Source organism: Watersipora subatra, chromosome 8 (genome assembly GCF_963576615.1).
Source record: "Watersipora subatra chromosome 8, tzWatSuba1.1, whole genome shotgun sequence".
NCBI lineage: Eukaryota > Metazoa > Bryozoa > Gymnolaemata > Cheilostomatida > Watersiporidae > Watersipora > Watersipora subatra.
In genome coordinates this window covers 63,052,103-63,077,601 of record NC_088715.1, presented here as the reverse complement: position 1 = coordinate 63,077,601, position 25,499 = coordinate 63,052,103, and the positions used below count along the sequence as shown (strand labels likewise).

Here is a 25,499-nt window from a genome sequence, read left to right as displayed (position 1 = left end):
CAAGTTTTTGTTCTGCTTTTTTTATTCTCGTGTTGTTTTTCCTTGCTCTATTACATTTTAAACAGCTATAGTACATGTAGCCTACAACTGTAATTATATTATGCAATCACAGTTAAACTGTATTTTTTAGCAATTAATCTTCCGAGTTAATACATTTATTCTCATAAACAATCTCTTGTAAGTTTTTGCTCTTCATAGTGAGCCATCAGTAGAACTCATAATATTTGTTTTAGTAACTACAGACCAGTAACTACAGACTAGTACCTACAGACCAGTAACTACAGACCAGTAACTACAGACCAGTAACTACAGACTAGTACCTACAGACCAGTAACTACAGACCAGTAACTACAGACCAGTAACTACAGACCACTAACTAAAGACCAGTAACTATAGACCAGTAACTACAGACCAGTAACTACAGACCAGTAACTATAGACCAGTAACTGCAGACTAGTAACTACAGACCACTAACTACAGACCAGTAACTACAGACCAGTAACTACAGACCAGTAACTACAGACCAGTAACTACAGACCACTAACTAAAGACCAGTAACTACAGACCACTAACTACAGACCAGTAACTACAGACCAGTAACGAATCTGCATGATTTACTGTATTCCTGATATACATAATTTCTATAGATGCAGAGTAGGTAACGTTTATTATTTAATTGAAATTACAGCTTATCTTACACATTATTCCCTGTGTCCTAACAGCCATCAGATTATCATAAAGCTAGAGGCGGAGTCTAAACTAACAGCTCTTAGCTATTGGCTTAGCTGAGTGCTTATAAAGGAAATGGAAACTGCTAAGACGGTTTGTATAGACATTATTGCGCACACAGACGGGGTTGAGCTTCTTTTTCATTGCTATATTTTGTTTGGCAGCAGTTGAGACTCCGTGAGTGGTAACATAGATAGCGCTGAAGCTGAATGACAAGGAAGAACAGGTGTCATGGAAAGTCCTAACATACTGCCTGAAGAGAGGCAATCGTTTAAACAACAGAACTCGAGTTGCCAGGCATTCGAGCAACCGGACTATTCTACTTCTGACAATGAAAGTATTAGAAGAAGACAAAGGTTCAGGCACCTTGATAAGACTTCAGTTGTAGTCGCTCTACTGGCAATAATCTGTGTGATATCCCTAGCCGTATCGCTTTATTCTATTCATAAATATTCTGAAGCAGCTGAAGAACTGCAAACAGCTCGCGAGACCCGAGGTAAGATGAACCAAGGAAATATTATTTTCACTACAATAAAATAGCAATTGTTTTCGGTGCTGACAGCAAAGCGTAGGATAAAAGAAGAAATATTGGGCAGCATTGTGTTCAGCTGGAACATTTTACATCTCTATATTACAAGTTTATTGTATATATGTTAAAATATTTTACGCATCTCCGCTGTACTAAAACAGTTTTTAGTTTTTCAGCTGTACTAAAAATTGTTTGATATGAAAAAATTTATATATGTGAACAGAATATTTTAGGAAAAGCATCAGATTTTTAGCCTGTTACGATAGGTTAGTGTGGAAAAGCTACAAAGCTTTAGCCTGTTATGGTAAGTGTGGGTATTTATCTAAAAAAAATCTGCACCACCAGTGTCTTATTCCTAGTAGAATAGAATGACATGGGCTAACAGGTATAACTAATAGTTTGTCAGAGAAAAGTTAATCTGTAGCCTCATTTATGGCAGCCCTTCGGACTTTACCAGGTCGGTTTCATGCAAAGTTATGACATCTTGTTGATAATTCTTAGAGTAAATAAACCTAGGCATTGCTACCATAGACATATTCATTACTGTCATAGACATAGGCAATACTGTCATGAACGTAGGCATTACTACCATAGACGTAGATTATACTGCCATGGACGTAGGCATTACTACCATAGACATAGGTATTACTACCATAGACGTAGGCGGTGCTACTATAGACCAAGGCGTTGCTACTATAGACCAAGGTGTTGCTACCATACACCAACGCGTTGCTACCATAGACCAAGGCGTTGCTACCATAGACGTAGGCGTTGCTACCATAGACGTAGGCGTTGCTACCATAGACGTAGGCGTTGCTACCATAGACGTAGGCATTGCTACCATAGACGTAGGCATTGCTACCATAGACAGACATTACTATCATAAACATAGACATTACTACCAAAACTATGTATCAGGTGATGATTGCCTGAAGCTGATTTCTCGATGGGAAGTAACATCAATACAACCTTTAATCAGGACATTAGTGTCACTCAGCTATATTCTTAGAAGGCCTCTACGGCCTCATCAACACACTTATAACTTACTTTATCCCCATCTACAGTTTCTACTTTATCAGCTAAGGAAATGTCAGAAGAGGTAATACAATTAATCTACTGGTCTTACATTCCAGATCAATAGATATTTTATGATTTATTATAAACAATAACTATAGCAGGTGCCCGTATTAAAAATCTGCCTCACTATGTAAGCGTCCTTTGTACGCAACACATTCGACAGCGCTGCCTATTCAAGTGTAACAAGTATTTGTTTCTATTCTTATCATACAACTTTATCCTCTTTTACTATTTCTACGAGCTGACAAGACCAAAATCCTTGACCAGTGAAAGCAAACTTAGAATCGTTAGCAAATACAGTGGTAGCTCACTTCTTTGCACCCCACCTTTCTGAGCCTACGTGTTACAGGCTGTTACACGCTGTATCACATATCGGCGTTGTCCTCTCGGCAACTGTTCGTAGACTATGCGCGCAATAGACCGACGGCATCACCAAGGCGATGCGGATATGTCGGTGAACGATTCAGATGTCAGACTTTCCCGATATGTTGCTATGCTTCCGACAGTCTGCACGATTTACACCGCTTTCGTACACGATGTATACCGATTGGCTGTCACAGATTGTTTGATCTATATTTCACTCGATAATAATTGCCGCTGGATTAGTATTTCATTATTTCACTGATCACATGTTTAATTAGAAACGTATGTATTAACGAATGAGACTGTAATGGATTATCGGCCAATGTAAACGCAGATGGGTTTGCGATAGTGTGAACAATGTTATTACGATTGGGCGATCACCGATGTATTGTGTGATTACTGGCTATATACTGTGATATAGTGTTTACCAGTCTTTAGCAGGCTTGTCAATAGTCACAGGTCCATCAAGGTGCAACGCTAAAAGAGGGTTGGACTCCACATAAATTTGACAAAAGTTCGAACTAATGAAAAAGTAGGCTGGTAGCCTTGGCGCTTCTTAGATCATTACTTGATTCACAAAACTAACATTGCCTAGCTGGTGCGCTGTTTGTTGAATGCTACTATATTGGAAGCTCAGTCCACAAGAATTATTTTGGCAGTATTTTCTTTATTGCTAGAAAAGTGAACAAGCAAGGCAGAATAGACCCCTTTTAGGCAAAGTAACGTGTTGAAGATAAATTTCAATCGAAGGCTACTCATGTTTACACACCACCGGCTGTCAGTATGTAATTGCTGTCCGTCTCATGCGTATAAGGTTAGAGAGCTGATGCTAAGTCAAGGTTTTCTACTTGCTGTGGGCAGCACAGTTCTAGTGAGAGATCCGTATACATAATTCCGTGAAACAAAGTTCATCATAAAATATTTCTGCATAAACTTATAGCCCACAGAAATAAATCAACACCTTCATATAACATTTAATATGGTAATTGTTGTATATGTTAAGAAAAAATAATGTTTCTGGGCAAAAACATTTTTATTGCCAGTGCAAAGATGGGCATTCATTTTGTACGTATTTAAATATAATACTGTAAAACAAACAAAGCTTTTTGACAAAGTATAGGCCTACTATACCATAAAATATTTTTATTTAAACTTCCACTAATGCCTATAAGTCAGCTAAATGTACTATCTTCTTTCTAATTATTATTTTAGGAAATCTCGGTTTTATGCAAGCAATAAATAACCCTGTAAAAAACTTCCTCTGCTTGAAATATTGTTATGCAAAAGTATACCACAATTACAAGAAAGCTTTTCCGAAGCGCTAAAACTTGGGGAAATGAAGCTTTCAGAAAATAGCAGTGAACACTAATAAGCAGCTTATCACCTCAAACGTACACGCGATTCCCTGATTAGCCCCATAAAACAGAACTCGTCTGATATTACTTGTGATAGAAAATAAAATGATTGATGTTCTTCCGGCTATAATTACGTAGGCTTAGGAAATAAAACATGCCTTGCATAAATATAAAATAAAAAAATCTATGTTGCTGAGCATTAAGATGTCAAAAAGCTTGTTGTAGGCTGCCAATTCATACCAGTTACGATGTCTGGAAACTACGATGTAGATATGGTTAACACAACACGTTTAATTACGTAAAAGATAGTCGGTAGATACATAACACATAACTCACCCTATGAAACCCACCAGATATGCACAGATAACTCACCCTATGAAATCCTCCAGATATGCACAGATAACCTATTATAAAGTAATTCAATGCAGATCACCTCGGAAAGGTAAAACATCTACTGGCCAAGAGTTATGCAGAAAAGCAGTTGTCTTTAATTGGTTCCTTGTGCACTTAACCAGCCATTGATTTTAGACTGCCCATCATTGTTGGTGTCATACCCAATCTCACATGTATTCTAATGAGAGCAAGTCTGAAATTAAACGAATTCGTTAGCTTTTTGAGGCAAGCCTGCCATATCATAGGAAGTCAAAGAAAAATAATCCCTTATTGCGCATTTATCAATTATCACCCATCGCTTATCTTTTCACAAATTTATTTTCTTATATTATTCTTAAGACAGTCTAGAACAGGGGTCAGGGGTCACGAACCTTTTTGACTGAGAGAGCCAAAAACCCACATGTTTCAAAATCTAATTCTAGGAGAGCCATATGTATATTTTGAATTTTGAAAATATAAAATCGAAAAGGAAGAAAACAAATTTAGTTTGAACGATTTTAAGCTATAAGAAAACTGGATTTATTTTAAACAACGATGTTCAAATAACAATTTTTCTTGTAGCCATCTTCTGGTTTGAAGTGTTTAACTTTTTGATCTAAAAATGACTTGTGCGGCCCGTGCAGAGCGGAGTACAGAAAGCACTAGAGACTCTTTGCTGCGCTCACCGCATCAACAAGTTGCAAATAAAAATATATTTCTATTGAATGACAATTTTTATTTTGTTCATTGTTACTATAATTTTAGCATTATTTGTATTATTATGTTAATTAAATTGACAAAAAAATTATGGATTCATTTTTCCACCAATTTATCAAAGAGTCAGACGTAATCATCAAAAGAGCCACATATGGCTCTCGAGCCAAAAGTTTCCTATCCCTGGTCTAAAAGCAGGGCATTATTTTCTATGGTGATTCGCATTTTATGGACTATAGTTTACCATTTTGTCGGAAACAGTTGAACACTTGCATATTTGTCACAAATGCACACAGCAACCGATAGAAACTAGCTATGGTTATCTAATAAGCCACCAGAAATGTATGCACCAACTTATTTATCATATATAATTGTAGATTTTTGTAGATTATTATAGATTATCATGGTTTTGGTAGATTATTATATAACATTGTAGATCATTTTAAGTTATTACTGGTTACCATAAATTGGCAAAGATTATTATTAAATTACTGGTAACGTGGCGGTGTAGAGCGCTGTGGGAGATGGTCAGGGAGAATAACTATATTCACAATTATTCTAACATACCAGGGCGCGATTGATCAGTGCAGTTGTTGGCAAGCAGGTTTACCATGCTAACAGTTACGAGTTCGAATCCTATACAAAGCAATATGTTTCCAGCCTTCATCTGTGGCTTCAGACAGACAGAAGGACACAGCCCTAAAGCCTGGTTCCTATATCGATTGCGAGACTCCGGTGGAAACTTGCGCAGCAAAACGTTTGCGACGTTAAGCTCGGCGGCTTCTGTTCACATAAGCGGCGTCGCTAAACATAATCGCGTAACCAAATGAAATGTTCGCTCGCCATGCTGTTTCTGTAATGGTGACCTTCGCCCGTACAGTGCATTTTGGGAAGGTTTTGCCTGCGGCCTTTTGCAAAATTTGAGCAGCGCTAAACTATTGCGTTACTGCCGGCAACTAACGGCGATCCTCGGCGATCCTCGGCGGTACCCGGCGCGTAGGTCTCCATTTCAATGCTAATAGCCTGCGGTGCTGTCGCTGGTGCTTTGCGACGTATATGGGAACCAGGCTTTATCATCGTAAAGATTTACTAACGGATGAGAAAAAAGCTGTAGCTAATGTGTGTTCATTTGTTATTGTAGGCAAAGTCTGTCTCCCTTGTGATGACATGGTGATAAAGTTGGAATCTTGGAAGGTTAAAAATCGTGCTGGAGATTGTTGCGTGCAGCTGGAGGAACTTTTACAGGTTATGAAAATGGTAAGCTAATCATATATTAAAGGTGCTAAGGCTGAAATAGTTTTGTTTTTTGAGATGTCATGTTGTGTTGTGTGATCAACAGCTGCCAGTCTTACAGAGAGGCAGCAGTAGTTTTTGCTAGAAACGAACCTACCCAGGAGATTAGAATATTTATCGGTGACTTGCTGCTGGTTTTGCTACTAAGTAAACCCTGTTTTATGTGACAAGGAAGTTGGCTGCCTGCCAAAAAAGAGACCTGTCACATTTCTCTACTAACCACATAAACTACAAAATATTTACACTGACTTTGCACGCTATGGATGATTTAAGATTAATTATACACTCCACAGAGCGTGCTGTTAGAGAACTACCATGCACTCAATTCCTGAAGAGGGTTTTTGCTAGCTCTGCTAAGACACAATCTTAGGGCTGTTGTGTTGTGACACTTAACGATTAGTTGTTGCCATCGTAATATTCTTCATAATCTGCTCCAACTACTCCTGTACTTATTACTGATCTGTCTCATATCTACATGTGGTAGCCGAATAAAACGCACCGAATAAAACACACCGCAATCTGTGTTTTTACCACAATAGCTGCCGTAAGAGTGACTCATTGAGGCATCGAGTGTGCGTCAATGGTTTATGATCCAAATACCTGATCGTTTAATAATTACTTGTTTTTTGTCTATAAGACTGTAGATAAACATCTGTGGTCCGTTACATAAGAATAGTGACCCTTTTCAATGTTTAAATTTTTATGATTGTCAGAAGTAATCAACTATGAAATTAATACTCATGATCATTGACCATTTGTTTTTAAATTGTTATGGTATTATAATACAGGTATTATAATAAATATTATACTGTATAATGTTGCTATACTATTATAATAGACTAGCACTATGGACAGGTCAGTGTGCTTCAAGAGATTGTCAAATGTACTGATGTAACACAGAAAAATATCTCCACCATTTTTCCTCAATACTGCAAGGTAGTAGATTGGCACAGGTATTAGAGCCCCATCATATAGAGGTGAATGTTGTTGTGAGTTTGAAACCTGTGTGAGACAATTATTTTTTCAACATATTCATGTCTTTGGAGTTTAGACAGACAAGTGAGCATGACTCTTATTATAGTAGACCTTAATTTTCTACCATATATACAGTTATGCATTGTATAATAAATGAGTATATATATAATTATATATTATATACATAATTATAATAAATAATCATTTTATAATATATATAATTAACAACATACATCCGATATTATATATTATATATAATATAATAATTAATGTTATAATATATATATAATTATGAATAAATCATGAGAGATGGTGTTAGAATGTTATTTATATTTATGTATTCTGCATTCCAACTAAAACAGAAGTAGTTTTTTAGTTATAGTTTGGAATTATACTTATCAAATAACAACTGGTCATGTTTATGTTTGTAGCTGGCGTTCAAAGACTGAATGATTTAAACGTAATGTTAGTAATGCCACAGTTAAAGACTACAATATGTATTTGAATGCTACGGAGTGGCCAGCCACTCAACTTTTTCATTAAACCTTCTTTCTTTGTACTAGCAACAGCTCTGACTCAATTAATTATGAACTTTGTTATTAAAAAGCAGTTATTTCTTCAATTTGAACAAATATAAAAGCAAATAATTAATTGAAATTGTTCAAATATTATTTGTTGGCAAGAAAAATCGATAGGTCTATTGATTTGAACAATGGCACTTATTGTCTGGCAGCTGCTAGGTTCCCTGCGCTGACTATCAAAGGAATAGAGTTATCGTACTGCTAAGGATTTATCGCTGAATAAGGTGTCAATTGATAGCTTCTGGAGGCATGCTGCCACCGTTGCTATGAAGCAGCGCTGTTGTTGCTAAACTAATATGTTGTCTTTCGTTTCACGGCTGGGAAAAGAAAGAATGGAAAGCCCTTGAATATAATGAATTACTAATGACATTCGTGATCAAAGTCTATATTCATATTGGCGCAGCATAGCTAGCTCAGGTAGTACCTGATCGTGGGAAGGCTTCTAGACCTTTCTGCATGAGCCAGCGTAGAGTGTGCTTTTGTTCCCCACAAAATACATTAGACACTGTTTGCTGATGCTTGAGAGGGGTGCAGTCATGAAACACAAATTTGTGTGTTACGGTTGATATAACCTTCTCTTGTGGGGATTTACTAAGGAAATGTAAGCATGGCCTCAACACCAGGTAATATAACCTTCTCTTGTGGGATTTACTAAGGAAATGTAAGCATGGCCTCAACACCAGGTAATTTCCTTGTAAGATAAGATCACATACACTGTTTCCACGACGACGCGCAGGATTCACAAATTTGAGCCAAACCGCAAGTTATCCGCATCAGGAAAACGGCGTAAATCCGCGAGCTGAACGAGTTTCGCGATTCGAGACAGCACTTGCGAATGATGCGAATTAATATACTGCACCAGCTATTCAATTTTAAACATTTTCAATACTTCCGTCACCCTTTCTCGATCGAGTTTCACATGTTTGCATCGCTAACTCGTGCGTTTCTTACTGTGTCGCTAGTTATTAGCTTATAGCGTACAATTCCTTACCTTTATTCAACGAGGCTACGGAGTCAATCCACATCATGCGAATGTCCATAGAAACACTAAATTAGCAAGGTAACACAACTTCACCCATCTCCAAATTCGCATGATGCGCTTCAGGCGCGTCACGAACACATAGTGATAGAGTAACTAACATCTATAAGTCGTGAGCCTTAGTGGTCTTTTGAGCAATAGACTTGAGGCCACTTCGTCACCATTATTTAGAGACATAGACCAACCTTTATACTGAAGCTCCGTGGAACTAAGGCTACGGTTAGATACCATCATTTAGAGACGCACTTCTACTGAAATTCTATGGACTTGAGGCTAATTTAAGAAACCACTATTTAAAGGTGCCTACTCATTGAGCCTCTGTAGACCTGAGGCAAACATAAGGCACCATGATTTAGAGATGCATTCTTACGAAAAATCTATGGACCTAAGACCATATTGAAGTGTTTTTATTAAATACAGAATAGCAATTTATTCAACGACAAGTTACTAAACTTTTCAGACTATTAGCCGCTACTTTTTTCTGATATTTTGAGCCATGCGGCTTATATAAGGATGTGGCTATTCTGGGGTTTTTTCTTTCACCGCTAGGGCGCATTAACCGAAATCTTCGGTTAATGCGCCCTAGCGGTGAAGGAAAAAACGGAACAGTGCCTAACGTCACTGTTCCGTTAGGCACTGGGTTAAAAAGTGTCGATTAATTAATAATACTTTGCGTATTAGCTAGCAAAGTTGCTGCCGTGTTTAAAAGCACCGTCCTGTGTTCTGCGGCCTTATGTACTGTTTATTATCTTTTTTTTTAAATAAAGCAGATGCCGCTTATAGGGGTGCGGTTAATAGTCCGAAAAGTATGGTATATCAAATCTTATTACTCATAATTTTAATACATGTTCTCAACCTCATCAGCTGCATTAGTCTTCTGTATGACATCTCCGCTGCACCCCACTCTAACATTTGTCCTTGAACTTTCCCATTTCCCAAACTATTCCATTTCTGCAGAGTCACCTCCCCAAAAACCACAGCATCATTGATTACCATAGAAGTGTTTTTATCGTTGCCAGTAAAAATACTAGCTCAGCTCCCAAAAAACCAGTTACTAGACGTGCCAACATGCTATCGCATATTGTCTCTCAAATAGACATCTGTGAGCTCCAAATCTTTTCTCTTATAAAGGACTGGATAAAAAATACACCTCACTAAGCTAAAATGGATGATATCAGCGCTATGCTTGATTGCATGCTGCTCCTGGTACTTGACTATGTCAATAGAGTAGTTTGTTCAATGTCTGAAGTCAATGAGTCTGTGCCCTCCTGTTTTTATAATCAGTTCAGCTTCACCTCTGACTCAGGAATAAGTCTCTGCACTTGAGAGTTTTAGTGACTTCATGCATTCCATAGCTGTTACCCTAAATAATCTAGTTGAGATGACAAATATGGCTGAAACAAGTGGAGGTTATAACCAATTCTTAGAGGTGACCAAAACCCAGTTTGCTAGGCATGAACAGTGTGCAAGGTGAAATATCAGGATGATGTGCTAGGTGATGGATGCTCGATTGAGTGTATGCGAGATGTTCGGATTCTAATTATGCATGTTTCAGTGTTTTAGGGGAAATACAGTCGTTTACACTATAATTCGGGTATATAGAATCGGGTGGAATTCGTTGACCGTTGATAAGTAGTGCTGCACGATAAAACGATATTGCACGATAGGTGTCGATTTTGTGTGGGATGATCTCATTTTGGGGCGTTTTGTAGGTCGATTCTGTAATTGGATATATCCACGTTTTCGATTATCATGCCAAGATGATAAATATCTGTTTAGTTGGCAGAACTAACATCAGTTATCGCTGCTATTGTAACTCAATATCGGCACTGCACGATATTTATAAATTTATATACGATTATCACCATTGTATTTCTGTTTTTTTGTGTGAAACACCACGATAATCTATATCGAGAGAGCATAACTCCAAAGTTTCGATACTGACCAATATATCTCACATGGCCGATATATTGTTTTGACATGTGGTGTCATATTGCACAGCACTATATATAAGCTGTGGTGCGAGATATGCATAAATTGATGTAGCCTATATATAAACTTCAGCATTTTTCTGTCATCTGTTCGTGTGTCCAGTTATTGCCATAAAGTTACAGGAATGAAAAACCCGCTTTGCACTGGATTTGAACTCCAAACCATGAGTTTTTCAGGCAGACTTTCTATCCACTAGCCAAGCAGCTACCCTGCTATACAATGAAACAATTGTGGTCCTACTCAATACATCTGCTAAAATATGCACACTTGGTGAAATACTATTTGTTACTAACCCGCTTGCAGATCGTGATTGTGTGAGACCATTACGCCGTAACGTAACGAGTATTAAGTTGGCTTCAGACATGGCTCGTACTATAGTAAAGATCTAGACCAGCTTAAGTTGCTAGCTTAAGTTCCTCTAATTTATAAGGTGATTATTTTGTTACTTGTGCAACGCCGGGCATGCACCTAGTATGTGAACATTGCGATTAACAAAACTGAATATTTTGTTTCTAATAAACATGCTAAATATATGCTAAGAATGCTATGTTCTATTCATTCTTCTTTCAAGTCTTTGGTGAAGTAATTATATAACTAAGCACACAGGCTAAAACTGGCAGAAGAAATAGCTCCAAGTATATACATGTACATATGTGTAGGACTGAATGAATTCTTATTGTGCCCCCATTCCCTGATCGATATTTTGTCATCATATCGTCTCATGCACGCCTGCAAGGGGTGCTCGGGCAAGTAAAAGTCATCCTGACATCAAATCCAGTCACACAGCCCATTGAGATGCTGCATCTTCTCTAAGAAGCAATCGGATTGGTATGATAACTTTTGAGAATTAAGTCTGGTTTTAGAACATTTTCTAAGCCATCACTGGTGACACACAACATCTTAAAAAAACTAAATCTATGAAAAAAAATTTAGTAATATCTCGCTTTAGGATGTCATCGGCTAAGTTAAAAAAAAATATAACTCTTTGCAAAGAATATAAATGCCTAAACATTTTCTTGTTAACCTTCAACAATGAAATTCTAGTCAGGTTGCATGTAACAACTCCCGGATTGTCAAGCTTTAAGGTTAACTGATGTAAGCTGGTAGAAAGGTGTGTGGTTGTATATTTTGTTCAATATGTATTTCTACCATGTAGTAGGCTACACCGTGACACTAAAAATTATAGCATAGTACAGTTGGTAAATTGAAAACGTAAACGATATTGTAATGTATTAGAGTAAGTCAGCAGCATGCATATGCAAATAGTTAAAATTGATTATAACAACAATCTTAACATGCAGTAAAATGCCAGGTTCGTGGTTGCAGAAAAGATACAAATACAATAAAATTGCAATATTGAATTTATAAACTTAGATACCTTAATGCGGCCTTCTAATCCTGAGAGTTATTATTTTAGTTGGTTGAATGTCCAAGCAGAATTAATTGTTCCTTGTATATCAAGTTTATTCTATTACTTCGTTTATACGCGTACTGTCTCTCTCGAAATCTGAGCTGTAACTGTCTGGCGTTGGTGAACTCAAAGGTAGATGTATTGACCTTAGTTATGATTGTTCGGTAGGCCAACAAATATGAGATAAACACGGTGTAAAACACTAAGTCTGAAGCAACTAATCGACTTGCCATATTATTGCCATTCAAAGACCACAGATTTATGTATTTTTTATTATGTGACAGCCCAATGATTAATCATTCTGGCAGCAGCTGCCGTCACGTTTTTACTAGTAAAACAAATCTTTTACACTCCCCCCTTTAATTTGACACAGGGATGTGGCAAATTAACCTTTTAGTAATTATTTTAAAAAGTAAACTGAACCATGAAATACCAAGGGCTAATTTATGGAGTTGTTCGTCATACTGCTAACATGGCGTATATGTATGTATATTATGTTCATGAGGGTATATGTGTATATATATGTGATGTATGGGTTAGTATATGTGGTTAACGCACATATGTTTTTGTAAGTAGTATGGAGTATGTATGATGTGAGTATACTTGGCACTATGCTTGTTCTGGTCTGTAAATTAAAACTACCTTGTGAGCTGGTCGCTCGTAGAAAGATTGTTCGTTATCCTTTTTGTTTCGTTTGTCAGCTTGTTTGTTTGCCTGTTGCAGCTTGACTTTCCTTACTAGCCCGTCAGCACTAGGCATAACTTCTTCAATCTTTCCTAGGGGCCAGTGATTGCGGTTTGTGTCAGGCTCTTTCACTATAACAATGTCACCAACTCTGAGGTTAGGCTTCTGGCCTTCCCACTTCTGCCTTGGTTGCAGAGTTTGAAGATATTCCACTCTCCAACGTTTCCAGAACTCTGCTGCTAAACCCTGAACTTGAATCCATCTTTTGCGGCTGTAGACATCTTCAGCGTCAAAATCACCTGGTGGAGGCAGAACAACTGCTGATTTAAGGGTTAAGATCATGTTTGGGTGGAGAGGTACACCTTCATCTGTCATTGTCAGAGGCCTGCAGTTAATGATGGCCATTATTTCGTAGAATAGTGTACGTAGAGAGGATGAGTCTAGCCGAGAGTGGTGCCCTTTTAGCAATCCATCCATAACTGCTCTGATTGATCGGATCTGACGTTCCCAGATGCCTCCCATATGGCTGGCATACGGGACATTTGTTACAAATTCAATGTGGTTGTCAGTTGTGAATGTTGAGAGTTTTCCCGATTGTATTTGTCCATGAAGTTCATTGGCGGCACCAATAAAATTTGTCCCTCTATCTGTGTGTAGCTGACGCACAGGTCCTCTAACAGCAATAAGACATCTTAAAGCATTTAGAAAGGCGTCTGTAGTCATATCATCTACCATTTCGATGTGTATAGCTTTCGATGCCATACATGTAAATATAGCTCCATATTTTTTGATGACAGAGCGTCTATCTTTCACTAGAAATGGTCCAAATACGTCACACCCTACGTAGGTGAATGGTGGAGAAGGTTCGGTTCTCTTCTCAGGGATTGGAGCCATTTGCTGTCCTTGAAGGTTTGCTCTGAGTCTTTTGCAGATTGTGCATGAGTTGATAACTGATGATATGATCGAGTGTCCTACGACCCAATATCCTCTGATGTGCAGTTGTGCTAGTGTTGATCGTCGTCCCTGGTGGCCCGTGAGAACATGGTAGTGCCTCACCAGTTGTATGGTTATGGGGTCCTTAGGTAGAATCATAGGGTGTTTTTCACCATATTCTAAATGATGACCGTACTCTAGTCGGCCTCCAACTCTGAGGAGTCCATCAGAGTCCACAAATGGGTGTAATTTGCGAAGTTGCTTGGTTGCTCCTGAGCGTTCTAGATCTTTTTCATAGTGTTGGCGTTGCAATAGCCGTATAATAGTTTTTTCTGCATAAACTTGAGCTTCTACATCGACTTAACTGCTAGTTTCCTCAGATGTTTGTGACTCGGGAACCTTTTATACTGCTCAAGGGTGGAGATAAAGTGTACCATCCTGTTCCAGTTAGATATGTTCTTTAGAATTTCCAAAATGTCAATTTTGTTTTCTTGTCTACTCTTTGTCATAGATGTGAGTGTATGGGCAGATTTCCTGACGTCATCAGTGTTTGTCTGTAGCTCTTGCATGCTTAGGTAGTCTGGTTGCATTGGCAGTTCAATTGGCTCGCATCTGAGAAAAGAAGGGCCTTGTTTCCATGTACTGCAGTCGGATTTGTTGGCTCTTAATCCGCGCGATGCATGATCTGCGGGATTGAGTTTGGTAGGTACATAGTACCAATCTTTTGGTTTAGTGTAGTTTCGTATTTTTTGTGCTCGATTTGCAACAAACACTTGAAACCGTCTCGTGTCATTGTTTAAGTAACCCAAGACTACTTTAGAGTCTGTGTAGTAATACACCTTGCTAATGTCGTAGGTTGTCAGTTCTTTACGAACAAAGTCTGTGAGAAGTGTTGACAGAACTGCTGCTTGCAACTCAAGACGTGGCGTAGAAGTGATGTTGGATGGGGTCACTCTAGCCTTGGCATGAACCAATGTTACGGTTACCTTACCACATGTGTCTATAAGTCTCAAATAGATTGCTGCTCCATATGCATCATTGCTAGCATCTGAAAAACTATGCAGTTCTGCTTTAGCTATATTTCCAAATTCCGGTGGCTTGTAGCATCTTGGGAATTCAACTGACTTGAGCTTCTCCAAATTATTGATCCAGGCCATCCATTGGTTGGTAAGGTCAGTTGGTAGCCTTTCGTCCCACTCTAGGTTGCGCCTACAGCATTGCTGTAGAATCATTTTTCCTGTGATTACAAAAGGAGATATCAGGCCAAGTGGGTCAAAGATTGATGCGACAGTAGATAAAATTCTCCGTCTAGTTAAATCTTTTGTAGTCATAGATAGCTGGTAAGAGAATTCATCTGAAAAAGTATTCCACTGAATTCCCAATGTACGGTGAATACTGTTGTCTGAGTCGAGTAGGCTTACGTTGTTGCAGTCGTTTCTCTCTGTCTCTGGTATGTTCGCGAGAAGTTCTGGGCTAGTAGTCACAAACTTGTGTAGACGAATGTTTCCTGTTTTACAAATGTCTACAGCCTGGTTTATCAAGGAAGTGGCTGTGATTACATCTGCTGTCGAAGTCAGCCCATCGTCAACATAAAAGTTGTTTGTGATAAACTCTTATGCCAACTTTTGTTTTTTATCTGTTTCGGTCAGATATCTTAGTCCAAAAGTTGCACATGCTGGTGACGATTTAGCACCGAATAAGTGCACTTTCATTCTGTATGTCACCTTTTCATCATTGTCTGTAAGCCAGAAAAATCTTAGATAGTTTCTGTCGTTCTCATTGACATGGAATTGGTGAAACATTCTCTCAATGTCACATGAAAGGGCTACCTTTTCTTGTCGAAATCTTATGAGAATGCCCAATAGACTGTTTGTCATGTCGGGTCCTGTTAGTAGATAGTCGTTTAATGATTTACCTTCAGTCTTGGCTGCACAGTCAAAAACCACTCGTATTTTACTTGGCTTTTTGGGATGGAAAACCCCAAAATGAGGTATGTACCAGGCATTGTCTTCATGATTTTCCACCAGCTCTGCGTCTCCATTGTTTATGATAGATTTCATGAATTCTTTGTATTTTGCTTCATACTCTTTGTCTTTCTTAAAACGTTGCAGTAGCATGTCGAAGCGATGTTCAGCCAATCTCTTTGTCTTTAGTCCTAAGCCTTTTGGTTTTTGTTTGAATGGTAAAGGCATTGTTATGTGTCCAGTCTTGTCATCTTGGTAGGTCTCCTTGGTAAGTATAGACAAGTATAGTTTGTCATCAATAGACAATCCTGTAGTTTCATTAGTGGGCTGAAAATCTGATTCCAAAATGTTCAGGATCTGCTGTGGTGTGGGCACAGATGAGTCTGATGCAAACACGACTTCTTTTCTTAGTAGGTTGTCATCTTGCACCTCTTTAGTGATAATTCTGTGAGTAAAGCATTTGCTGGTTTGATCTGTGTTTGCTTGATGGTTGCCGGTGATGCTCCAGCCTAGTACCGTTCTCTTGGCATAAGGTTCTTCTGGTGTGTTGACGATGACTTCCAGTGGTGTGTGTGCAGCATTAACATTTGCTCCCAAAAGGATTCCAACATCGATGTCCATGAGAGGAGGGAGCTCGTCTGAAATGTGTCTAAGATGTTTCCATTTATTTGCTGCTTCCTGGGTAGGGATATGACCTTTGTTAATAGGTATTTCGGTAGCAGTTGTTGTCATTGAAGGCAGTTTAACAGTGTATTGCTTCTTATAGCCACGTAACTTAAGCCCTTGTATTTGCTTGTTTGTTACCTCGGTTTGTTGAGTCATTGTGTGTAGCATCATAGATTGCTCTACTGTATCAGATGAGGATACATTAAGTTTATTCACCAGATTTTCGCTGATAAATGATCGATCTGACATTGAATCCACTAGAGCATAAGTGAGCAGTTCTTTCGATGACCCTTTGTATCCAACATAGACGGGCATGATGAACATACTCATCGATTCTTCAGCACTTCGAATACTGTGACATGCTGCTTCCTTAGTTTGAGTGTTTCGAGCTGTCAATTCAGTGGCATTAGTTTCTGTTGCATCAGCGTTTTTTTGTGGTTTTGGTTGTTCGTTCTTTAGTTGAACAGTTTGACTTGGTTGAGATGGTTTGCTTTGTGCCTGTTGATTATCTTTTTTGTTGTTCTTTATCTTGCTGTGGTTGACTGTAGCATGCCCTTCTTTGCAGCCAGGAACTTGGCACTTTATTGGCGTTTTGCATTCTCTGTAGCCGTGCCCTGTGTTCAAACAATAGAAGCACAAATTGTTGCTTACTATAAACTGCTGTTTGTCTTCTTCGGACATTCTAACTAGAAATCCACAGTCTGATGTAAAGTGGTTTTGCTTCTCGCACTTTATACAGTGTTTGCCCTTGTTGGGTGACGTCTTGGACTCTATAGCGTGACACGTTCCTCTTGAACGGGATTTGTCAGTTTCTTTATTCCTTCTTTCTCCTTTCTTGTTGTTATCTGTGTCATTGAGGGGGTTGCATGCAACCTTTACTTCATACTTGAGGAATGTGCAGAGATCTGATAGATTTGGCCATTCTCCATGTGATTCATGGTATTTCGTTGTTTTATGTATCCATTTTCTTCCAAGGTGCACAGGTAGCTTCTTGATGATCTTTTGCTGTTCTGACAATGTGTTTAACTCCCTTAGGCTCGCCACTTTGACCATCGCAGCTGAACACTGCTTCAGAAATCCCAAGTACTCTTTCAAAGCTTGTGGATCATTAGCAGCCACTTGTGGCCATTGATAGAGCTCTTGTTTGTAAGCTTTCCCAACTTGGAACTCATCTCCAAATTCTTCGTCTAGAGCCTCCAAAGCCTCTTTCAGTGCATTTTCATTTCCTACAGTGCAGTATGCATTGATAAGTTTGTGATGGTCCGTACTGAGATACGTGCGTAGAAGAGCTAATTTGTCTTCCGGTCTGCCCTTTCTGTCCAGAATAAATCTATTCACTGATGTTTTCCAATCAGGATAGTCTGTGAGTTTTCCTGTGTATATGAAGGGTTTTGGTACTTTGAGTTTTGGGTGTTCATTAGCGTAGTTAATTGCCTCCACAATGGCTCCTGCTAGTGATGAGTGTTCCGAATTTGGAGTGGGTTGTCTTTGAGGATTATCTATCTGCATCTCTTGAAGGTGGCTATGTAGACTCGGTAAGTGGGTTGATTGTTGTTGATCTGTAGTGTGCTGGACTTCGTGGTCACTGGTAGTCAAGTAAAAATTTGCTCTTGTAGCCTTTAGCCTAACAGGTTCACTTGATTTTGTTGCTCTATGTACTTGGGCGTCTGTTTGCGTTTCTGGGCTAATTAAAACCATAGAAGGTGCTTTTGGTGTTGGTAATCTCAACAAACTCGTTGCTCCAACTTCTTCTTCTGTTGCTGCTAGTTCTAACACTTGTCGTTTTATTTGCTCGGCTGTGATTTCGCCTTGAAGTTTCGTCCGTTTTATCTCTTGTTGCTTTTTAGCGAGTTGTAGCTCTTGTTGCAGTTTGAGCTCGGCTAGTTCTGTTTCCAGTTCTTCTTGTATAGCTAACATTCGTAGTTCAGCCCTTTTAGCTTCTTCTGCGGCTCTTGCTTCATGAGCTTTACGACGTAGCTTTGATTAGCTGCTAGAGTTGGTGGATGTTCCACTGGTGCTAGTCCGTGTTGACCGAGAATTTAAGGAATATGCTTTCTGTGGTTCATTTCCATTGCGGAGTTTAGCACTAAGATGGCTCATCAACTCTTCTACTTTGTCTACTAAATTTCTGTTATCATGTGTGAGCCTATCAACCTCAAGGCCAATAGGTTTAGGTGCTCCAGATAGTTCATCGTTCAATTTAGTGTATTTTGTGTGAATTTCAGCAATGGACTTTTCAAGTTCAATTTTTACTTGTGCCAAGCGATCGTAGTTTGTGTTTACAGCAGTGCTTTGTATTTCACGAAGCATTAGTTCATGATATTGACTTTGTGCATCAGTTTTAGCTTGAAAATTTTCAACCTTAGCTTTGTTTACATTCCTTTGTGAGATTCTAACACTACTTACACTGTCTGCTCTTGCATTATTAGTTGCTTCTGTGTGGTGGTTCGATTCACCTAGTTGTGTATGCTTGTCACTAGCTGCAATGTGTTCTGTTTCAGTTTCTTGTTGAGTACTAACAATTCCACTTTCATTTGCTTCTACACTATGATTGGGTTCATTTATCTGTGGGTGTATGTCTGTTTCACTGCTGTCCTTTGCAGCCATTTCAAGTCAATTTGTGTGATCAACTCATGAAATCTGAGTGGTGTAATTGTTAGCGGTAATAGAGAACAACTCCCTGTAGTGGATTATAATTGTAACGCCCAAAGATTAAAACGAATTGCACCTCACAGTGTCAAATAAACAGCATATGAAATGACCCCTTGTAATTTTAATTAATTATCTGATGACAGCTGCTCTCAGAGTCACTCTACTAATGAAGCAGTGACCTCATGTAAAACCAAAGTAACTTCTATTAATTAAAGGAGGTCTTTAAATGGCAATGAGTGGGCAAGTCTATTAAAAATAGACCTGGCTCTTAAAAGGTGAAAAAAGAATGCGATACATAGAAAACATGTGAAACACAATGCTACCTAACTATGAAAAATCTGACTAACTAGACAAGAAGTGACGATATCATGTCTGGGTTGAGGTGTGTTGTAGTTCTTAGCCATAAGTTTCACTAGCCATAAGTGTCACTGTAACAACTCCCGGATTGTCAAGCTTTAAGGTTAACTGATGTAAGCTGGTAGAAAGGTGTGTGGTTGTATATTTTGTTCAATATGTATTTCTACCATGTAGTAGGCTACACCGTGACACTAAAAATTATAGCATAGTACAGTTGGTAAATTGAAAACGTAAACGATATTGTAATGTATTAGAGTAAGTCAGCAGCATGCATATGCAAATAGTTAAAATTGATTATAACAACAATCTTAACATGCAGTAAAATGCCAGGTTCGTGGTTGCAGAAAAGATACAAATACAATAAAATTGCAATATTGAATTTATAAACTTAGATACCTTAATGCGGCCTTCTAATCCTGAGAGTTATTATTTTAGTTGGTTGAATGTCCAAGCAGAATTAATTGTTCCTTGTATATCAAGTTTATTCTATTACTTCGTTTATACGCGTACTGTCTCTCTCGAAATCTGAGCTGTAACTGTCTGGCGTTGGTGAACTCAAAGGTAGATGTATTGACCTTAGTTATGATTGTTCGGTAGGCCAACAAATATGAGATAAACACGGTGTAAAACAATAAGTCTGAAGCAACTAATCGACTTGCCATATTATTGCCATTCAAAGACCACAGATTTATGTATTTTTTATTATGTGACAGCCCAATGATTAATCATTCTGGCAGCAGCTGCCGTCACGTTTTTACTAGTAAAACAAATCTTTTACATTGCATATGTAGTCCTCTTTTCAACAACTCTACTAGCCATGATGGTAAGCTGGAGAATCCTGTGTACTTCGTTCTGTACAATTATATTTTTAATACAAATTTCATCATGGTTCTGGTGGTAAGGTATTGTTTGAGATTTCAATTGTGCTAGAAAAAAACTCATACTAAAGATATATATATTTTTTACAGATATCATTTTTATCTCACCATTATGTGAAGTTCACCAATGGTACAGAGGTATTTGACTTTGTCATCACGGCTGTAGATGTGTACCACATTGATGGACTAGCCCGCGATATCCTTGCCCACTTCCATAGATTGACACATTGAAAACCCGCCCGTAATCTTCGCCGCAATACGTGATGACATTTTGGATAATAAGCGAGAATCGGCAAAACCGCTGAACCTTTCAAAAAAGAGTTCGTGAAAATTCTTGTTTTAATCTGGACTCAAGTCGCCATCTAGTTTTGCAAATGTTTGTCAATTATCCTGCGAGTTGCTTGCTCAAATTTGATACTTTTCTGTGTTAGCTGACTACAAGAAAACTCCTACTTACCCTAATTATTTAGTACGAAAACTTGCTACATGATTACACAGACAGATGCTTGACATCGGAATGTTTTTCCTTGAACAATTGCCTTGCTTGTGTAGCCAGCAGCATTGTTATCATTTTAAAGCTGCCACTATGAACTGTTGGGATTCCTATTACTCAATAAACTGGTTCGCTGCCAGATAAACGTCAAGATAGTCGTATCAGGACATCTCGTCTCCTGACCCGGTCTTCTGTTCTATGGTAGTAGCAGAGCGTCCAAATTTCTAAAAATCAGCAGATGATTCGATATTCCAAATAGACGATTTGAGACATTACCTTTTTCACTACTGGGCTAAACTCGTTATTCTGACCAAATTAATTTGAACGAATTTTCAAAAAATCGATAAACTGCTAGTATTTAAGCAATATCTCGAGAATCAATACAGATATTGCTTTACTGTAAAAGGCAGCTTACTCATAACATAACTTTCTACAAGATAAGTATAAAATTGCTTAGTGAATTTCACTCTCACGAAATTTCTGACACTTCCTTTGCATTGAACGAATGCATTGAATTTCTTATTGCCAGGACAATAACGATCTGGTTTCCCGTTTCAAAAATAATTAGAAAAGGAATCGCTGAACCAAAAGATTTTTGACCGGTTTCACATGATTGACAACAAAGTTGTTTCATGGGAGACAAAATTTAATTGGTCTAACTAATGCACACACTTTGTAATAAAAAAACGTGAAACACTATTAATAGGCCGATACATCGGCTTACGATCTGTACTTCTATTACCGTGAAAGCCGATACATCGGCTCACGGCGGTGAAACAGTTAAAATGTAAAAGAACTTGTAAACTTTTGTTGATAATTTTTCATGTGTTTTGCCTTAGAAAGAAACTCTTTACCGTTCCCGATGATTAAAAACATTTATTTCATGAACGCCGTAGCTGGTCATGGAATGAACTTATTATAAAAGTAGAAGGCCACCACTGTTTTAGTTCCGGTATCGCTCACTCTGACAATCATCATGAGATAAATCGCCATTACAGGGCTAGGTCTTCTATACGATTGACAATATTTCTTAAAATGGTGCTGGTTTTCAAATTGTTTACCTTAAAAATCGCCAGCAAAAAATGAAATGCCCATACGATATGCTCGCAGGTATGATATGCATACCATATCATGAAGCTAGCAGGTATGATATGCATACCATATCATGAAGCTAGCAGGTATGATATGCATACCATATCATGAAGCTCGCAGGTAGCATGGACTAAACCAACTTTCAGATTCCCATTCAAACAACAATGAACTCTAATCTCCTCAACTAACTAGCTTATGTTTTAAGATGTACCGTCGATGGGTGACCAACGGTCCCGTTAGAAGATGTCTGTGTATCGACTAAGGCTAATAAGCTACGAGGAAGGATAAGAGGTGTAATTAAGCTGTTACATTTGACATTTGCTGCCAGGCAGATCGTACGGAGACAGCATTGGAGTTTATAGGATAACAGTGGATGTGAAATGCTCGAGGCTTCGTTTCCACATTCAGTACAACAACACGCAATCATAGCCTCATCAAGCCAATTACTGATTGATTGCGCTTTTCATATAAAAGTATTTAATGATTAGCCGTTTATAAGGCCCCCTTTCTCAGACTATTGTAGTTGGTTTATTCCAAGCTTTTGTTTATCAACCAGTCTTATTGCAGTACCTATTCTCCCATGTCAGCTGTTTACTATTTTTCACTTATGCAATTATGCTCCTTCAACACCTTCTTCACCGCTGAAAGCTGCCAGTAGAATATTTTTGTGTTTCATTATTATGTAACAAATCAAAGTGAGCATCAGGAAGTTGTCACGTACAGGAACTTTGTATTGCCACATCAATATCACACCCAAATTCAGTGGAACAACTGTTAGGAGATCATAAGGGTTAACGGTTGACCTATGTCAGATATTTCATCCAAAGTTACTAATAATAGCTAGTCACTCATTGTGGCTGATGGTGATGGGTTTCTAATCTATATCCAACACCTCCAAATGTTTTTGTTCCATAACAGCCTCTGCCAGAATACAAAGATGATCTCGCTCTGTCAGATTCCATTTATAGCACCTTCTTATCTTTGGAAGTCCTATTTCACAGGTGTCAACAGGTGTCCTCTGAGAGTTGAGTATAGAGTACGAGCCTTGGTAGCCTGGTAGTAACAGCTTTGGTTTCCAAGTTCCTAACAAACAAATAAAAGTCAGGCTTATGACAGGAATCCGTTAGAATGCTACGATTATAAGCTTCTTGGAATGGCAATATGTACTAGCATGAGCTGTGTCTATCTGTATGTTTGAAGCATCACAGTACGATTTTGGGAAAAAAATACCCCACAAAGGATTTGAACTCTCGACATTTGGTTAAACAGCCTGATGCTCCAACAACTGCTCTAATTTACCCCCTTCCTACATATCAGAATAATTGTAGGTATTGTTCTGACGGTCTAGTGTACTTGACAATCTCTCACAGACCCTTACACTGTTAGGGTAGTAGTATTTTTAAACATAACATTTCTTGCAGTCGCTTCATGCCTCAAGTTATATGTTTGTCGAGATGATAAACCTTTATGATGAAATCCGCTATATTAATATTTAAAAGATGGAAGAGCCACGAGGAGTGGGCGAGGTGTTGTCAGTAGGCTAATGCCGCATGAACATTTATTTGCCCACTAGGATTGTTTATGTTGTGCTCGGTTCAATTCTACATAACTGCTGATAGACAGTTCACCCATCCATTGGTAAACGGGCACCAAAGTTTTGACGCACAAATTGAGCTACTACTGTACTGCATTCTGTTTTGTTAATAAAAACTCCCACATTGTCCCACATTTGACAAGTGCTTATGGGCCAGCACCTAGCACTAGTAAGGAATGCAAGTAGGCTTCATAATATACTAATCTGTCACATCACAGGCTATACTCATTAGTTACATCACAGGCTATACTTATTAGTCACATCACAGGCTATACTTATTAGTCACATCACAGGCTATACTTATTAGTCACATCACAGGCTATACTCATTAGTTACATCACAGGCTATACTTATTAGTCACATCACAGGCTATACTCATTAGTTACATCACAGGCTATACTCATTAGTTACATCACAGGCTATACTTATTAGTCACATCACAGGCTATACTCATTAGTTACATCACAGGCTATACTTATTAGTCACATCACAGGCTATACTTATTAGTCACATCACAGGCTATACTTATTAGTTACATCACAGGCTATACTTATTAGTTACATCACAGGCTATACACATTAGTCACATCACAGGCTATACTTATTAGAGAAACAGAGTTGACCTTTTGAGTGGTATATGCCATTACACTTAGCTATGTGCATTGCAAGTTTGAAAATATCAGCGAGTCTTGACTTTGGGAGCTACAATCCAACAGACAATGTTTATCAATTCATTAATAAATTATTGTCTGGCCTTGAACTTCCAGTCTTTAGCTGCCTAGTTCATAGCATACAACATGCACAAGTGGAAGTAGATATGAAATAGTGCAAGATTACATAGTGTTCAGAAAGTGGTAACAATGGATCTAGGTGACTTATCATGGACTAACACAAGGAGTAGGGGTTTGACATCTCTTAGCTGTGTGAACACTTGAAGCTACAACTATGGTTACAGACACACCAACGTTTGAAGCTAATACAGTCCCCAGTACGTTCGGCACAGGGCTTGCTGAGGCTAGGATTGTGTGCTGGTGTTTGTCAAAACACCACTGGCATTGCTCGCATTTGATTGGCTAATGATGTGATTTTCAGCTAGATAGTTTTTTTTAAACCTATTGAAAACTGTAAATTCATAATAATAATTATCATGTGCCTAAAATAGAGAAGGTCACCGGAGTGTTAGAATGTATCGTATAACCTCATTGGTCAATAAATTTCAAGCGCTGGTATTACTAAAAATTGCTATTGCTGGGGAAAAGAGTGATGGAAAATTGTCCAAGGCACTTTGTCTGGTATTCATCCTAACATGAGGCCCACTGCCAAACATCTGTTTTAAAATCTCGCTTATGTAGCCACGATATTAACGCTAATTATAGAACTGAAGAAGCTATGTTACTGGCGCTATGCTAGGTACTAAGGCTAGGTGCTGTCTAGTGATATTGTCGTATTCCCACTTCTATAATGGTTTATAAAAAGCTGTTTTTATAGGCAGCAGATGACTGGTTATATTACATGTAATGCATGTTTAATTTGAGATCAGCTTTGAGATAGCTTCTGCTGCCATAAAAATGTGGCACATTGGGAAACCTTTTGACAGGTGGGCAATCAATCATTTACAAATCAACAAGGCTGTACAAATGACTCTGGTTATGACCAATTGCAAAACCAGTTGCAAGTTTGCTGACCGCTCTGGTGTCACCAAAAGTTTGAGTAAGTCTCTTGTAACAGACGAAGAAGAGGAATACTCTAAAGTTCTA

General features: G+C 38.3%; 1 protein-coding gene across 1 annotated transcript in view; it reads left to right on the top strand.

Moving 5' to 3' along the window:
- The first annotated feature begins 851 nt into the window (after window positions 1–851).
- Window positions 852–25,499, top strand: part of LOC137401790 (uncharacterized) — a 37,242-nt gene continuing 12,594 nt past the window's right edge. The window contains exons 1-2 of the mRNA XM_068088276.1: window positions 852–1,225; window positions 6,281–6,396. Of these exons, the coding sequence (XP_067944377.1) occupies window positions 961–1,225; window positions 6,281–6,396 (381 nt within the window). The 5' untranslated portion in view covers window positions 852–960. The remainder of the gene's footprint in view (window positions 1,226–6,280; window positions 6,397–25,499) is intronic.